The sequence below is a fragment of the Etheostoma spectabile genome, chromosome 23, assembly GCF_008692095.1.
Source record: "Etheostoma spectabile isolate EspeVRDwgs_2016 chromosome 23, UIUC_Espe_1.0, whole genome shotgun sequence".
Lineage (NCBI taxonomy): Eukaryota > Metazoa > Chordata > Actinopteri > Perciformes > Percidae > Etheostoma > Etheostoma spectabile.
The window spans coordinates 167,469-172,198 of record NC_045755.1 but is presented as its reverse complement, the minus strand read 5'-3'; the positions used below and the strand labels follow the sequence as shown (position 1 = coordinate 172,198).

The 4,730-nt window shown below is 39.3% G+C and overlaps 1 protein-coding gene across 1 annotated transcript in view; it reads left to right on the top strand.

Annotated features, from left to right (window-relative positions):
• The window catches only part of hmga2 (high mobility group AT-hook 2), a 72,498-nt gene that overhangs the window by 57,829 nt on the left and 9,939 nt on the right, over nucleotides 1-4,730 (top strand). Inside the window, exon 5 of the mRNA XM_032505400.1 lies at nucleotides 727-759. Within this exon, the coding sequence (XP_032361291.1) occupies nucleotides 727-759 (33 nt within the window). The remainder of the gene's footprint in view (nucleotides 1-726; nucleotides 760-4,730) is intronic.

Below are 4,730 nucleotides of genomic sequence, written 5' to 3'. Positions count from 1 at the left end.
TATATATATATATATATATATATATATATTATACACCAGAGGAATTTATGTGAAAAATAAACAAATTATTAGTAAAAGTATGTCCCTCTACTTGGTGCAGTCAATTATTCTAGATATATGCTTGAAACTAGAAAACATGCCCATTGCACATGCACATTGTTTCCTTTGCTGTTGCCTGCTCTTTTGAGAAACCTAGTGTATACTAAAGAAGACCATGGTCTCTGTGTCAACTGATTATTTTGTAGAAATCTGTTGAGTATTAAACAAGTGCGCGAGTGTGATGGAATTAAGATGAATTGGTAAGGATGTCTTTGAAAGGAAGTTAAAAAGTATTTTAAATACATGAATAAAAAAATGATTTTCCCTTTGTCCCATGAGCCCCTGCCCCACAAAATGTCTGTGCAAGTCCCTGCAGGTAGCGTTTGGTGATTGGGGTTGGCCTGTGCTGAGGGAATTCATCATAACTGTGTTGCTTTCAGATTTTAGCTGATCATTAAACCCACTCAACTCTTAAATGACCAATCACTGCATTGTTTTATTCCAAGCCAAGACACACTGTGCATTACTTGTTAATTCTGTTTTGTCACTTTCATTTCCAGTTGAATCCGTCTTAAATTTCTGCCAAGCCACCACCTGACTTTTTGTTAAAAGACAGCTAACAACTTTGTCTGGTAAATAAAAGAAGTGGAGGACAAACACTAACCTATTCCTTCTGCTCTCTTGCAGCCACAGCAAGTCGTCCAGAAAAAGCTTGCTCAGGTAAGATCAAAAGGATTGTGCTTAAACACACACACGCATTACACTTAAAGGAAACAATTACTTAAAACAACCAGGATTCAATCCTTATTACACTACATTATGCATCAAAATATATGCAATAATGAGTAGATGCAAATACCTTTTAATGGCACAAATTCCTTTTAATGCCTGATTAACGTACTTGTGTTCTGGGATTTGGGCTAATTTACACTCCAGGCAGCTCTCTAGTTTGGGAAATCAGGAAGCAATATAGCAGTAATTTTGTTGATGGCTAGCAGGAACAATTCTTCTTGAGCAGAAATGGATAAAGAAAAGGGACTTTTGAATGACAAGTTCAGTTTCAAAGCCTTTCCAGATAGTTCTTTCAACAAGATTGATGTTATTTGCATGTACTGTCGATCTACATTAAGTTACCACCAGAGTGTGTTGTTTTATTTAACTGACCAATGTACAATGTGTCTGTTGCTACAAGACATGTTGCATGGATAGCAAACATTTTATCTCACCTTGCCAGAACTATCTTCACAGGGCTGCCGAGGAAGGTCTTGCTAGTCCACACAATGTAAATGTAAATGGACTGTATATATAGCTCTTTTCTAGTCTTAACAACTACTCAAAGCGCTTTTAAACAGTAACCACACACACACGCTGGCCGAGGCTGCCACAAGGTGCCACCTGCTCATCAAATAAACATTCACACACTTTGACAGTCCACTTTGGTCTTGCCCAAGGACACTTTGATATGGGATTGCAGGGACAGGGATCAAACAACCAACCTTCCATTTGGCAGGCAACCGCTCTATTCTGCTCACTGAGCCACAGCCGCCGCTACACAACATAGGAGTCCCTGCATAGGAGAAATGAGGGACATCTGGTGGAACTTCCAGTGGCACCTGATCTAGCCCGTGAATAAAACGTTGTTGATATAGACTAGCTAAATTTAGTATTATTGTACATTGCTCGCTCAGCGTATGTACGTTGGAGTTTGTAATAAAAGCTGCAGAGGCAGAATAAAATAAAATAAAACGGTGGAATTTGAAGTAGAGAATCTAATCCTAACCCTGGGCCAAAGCACCGACAGTGGCTAAGGCCCTATGGAAACGGAAGGAATTATTAAAGGTCCAAGCCCAAGGGGTGGGAGAATTCCCCCTAACTGTACATGGTGGGTGTCATTTTCAGGACTGGTCCAGAACCTTGAAAGGACCTCATATGCAACAATTGACCCACTTCCACCACTAGGTGGCACAATAGCAGAAAAAAACGTGTTTGGCATTACAACTCCCAGACTGTACATCACACATTCAAAAACCATACGTCCAGGTGTTCCATGGAGCCAACTGAATCTCCATGGCCACGTCCATTTCTGCTTAGACTTTTATGTGTTAAAAATCACAGAGCGTTCAGTTAATCTGCATAAAACTTGACACATAGCATTTCCAGACCGACCTGACAAAAGTTATTAAAATAATTTTTATAGGATAAAAATTACCCATACATCCCGTACAGTTACTAATTGATCAAAGTGGGCGTGGCCAATGGGATCCATGTTTGGATTCACCACTTTCACTAATGTGAACAACTTTAAATTTACAGGGTCATGGACCTTACTTACCAAAAAAGACACAATTACAGGTGGTGCTGTACTGTGTTTTTGCCTTTAACTCCAACATTACACATCGCTCATTAAAAAAGCTTACATCTACGTGTTCACTGAATCAAGCTGAATCAAATGATATAGGCCTTGCCCATTTTCCAACTTTTTTTAACTCGTCCTAGGCCGTGCGAACAATCTACACGAAAACCTGATACGCAGCATCTCCAGATGGCCCTGTAAAAAGTTATCAAAAGATTTTTGCTACGTTAAATATTGTAAATGTACAGGAAGTCTGCCATTTTGAATTAAAAGTTTGAAATTTGTGAGATTTTTGCAATTTCCACATGTCATACTTTTACAAACTCCTTCTGGAGATTTCATCCGATCAACTTCAAATTTGGTCTCTACCATCTTAAAACGTTAAAGATAAAAAGTTATTAAAAGAAAAACTATTCGTTATAGGGCATGGCCATGGCGGGTTGGCCATTTTGTGCATTTTGCCCTTGAAACAGAAAATTGGTGTAGCTTGAGTCTTCATTGTCCAATTGGCTTGAAACTTTTCAGGATTCATAAGAGTCCAATCTTGAGGACATATAAAGGCCAATATTTACTCAAAGTCATAGCGCCCTCTAGTGGCAACATGAAGTAGACCTAAACATCAAGGCACTATACTTCAATGAACTCCTAGAGATTTCAGACCTTAATGATGAAAACTTTTCATCAAACAGTCTGGGCATAGCGTGACAGCCATTTTGAGCATTAATCGATGAACGAAGAAGTTGTTTAGTGTACAATTTGACCAAAATTTCTCACAATGGAGGGGTCCAGGCCTGAGGACATTCAAACGACTTTTGGTCAACAGGAAATCAGCCTTATATGACAAACATCATCCAATTTACATGAAACTTCTAATGTGTGGTCTACATGTGATACTTACGCCTACTTGCTAAGTTCATAAAATTTGAACCATTTTAAGGTAGTTTGTGTGGGTACCATTGAACTCAGCAGAGAGTTCCTTCTTCATTTTAATGCTCTTATCAACATGTAAAAGTGGATTGGCTTGCTTTGTATTGTATCTTTTTATTGAAAACAACATTGGATTATAGGCTACTGTAGTGTTCAATTTCACACGTGACATTCTCACTTTGAGCAGTCATTCACAATTGGAGTAAATAATCCCTCACAAATAATCCCTCTGTGGTGTGTGGTATGTTTTTTTAATGTTACTAGTTGTGGCAACAGCATGTGAAAAAACTACAAAGTTTGCTAGTCCAAAAAGAACGTTAATCCTGCAATAAAGAAATTGACGCCGTTACAATGGGTTGGCGTTAACACCGTTAATAACGCGTTTAACTAACAGCACTAGTAAATACAGGAGTGGTATTTGCAAGAAAAGAGGTGCAATGGGACATGAGAAAATTTTATCTTTTAATCCTAAATAAATGTATCTATTAATGTTACAGAGACATTACTAAAATAACTGCAGTTCTTCCATGTGGCAGATAGTAGATGCTGTTTTGTTGTTGGCGTGAACACCTACATCAGAGGGAGAATAAAGCTGAATGGTAATAAGCCAGTGCAACATGACACAGGACCTCCACCCCCAGCATTCCCTCACACTCCAGGAATCCACCAGCCTCCCTCTGTTCACTTGTGCGGGCCACTTCTTGGTGTGAATGCATAACTTTGCTTTGATTTGTGGCTGTGTGGGAACAGGGCTGAGGTAGTTGGGAGCCGCTGTGAGGCCCTGGGAGCTGCAAGCCATAAAAATGTCATTTAGCTCTCCCACTTTAATAGACTGCTTTATCTCAGCCCCACCACCACAAGCCTGTTCAAACCCTCAAACCACATTCATTCCAGTGCTTGGGTGGGGTGGCTACATGACCCAACAGAAAGCTACAACTTTACACATGAACATAGCACAGATTCCCATTGAAGTTTCAGCTACCAACCAGATCTCCTATTTTCCGTGCACCTTTGTTCTTTTTTTGCACAAAGACACAATTGCAACAATTTCTCTCCTCATTGAAGGCTCAGCCAAACTAATGTGGGTTACACACCACAGGAAAATAAGCAGATTTTTTGGGGGATTTTTGATGGTTATCTTGCCAAATTTTCCTGTTGTGTGACGTATGCTAAGAGTGTGCGCCGTGGCGCTGTTCAGAGAGACCATTGAATAACAAATTTTACATTTGGCCCAGTACATTTGCAATTGTAAATAATTTTTGTATCCACACTGAGTGCTCATATTATGCTTTTTGGCTTTTCCCTTTCCTTTATTGTGTTATAAATGTTATTGTGCATGTAATAGAAAGTGAAAAAGCCCAAAGTCCACCCCAAAGGAACTTACCATCTCCAACAGAAAACACTGTTCACA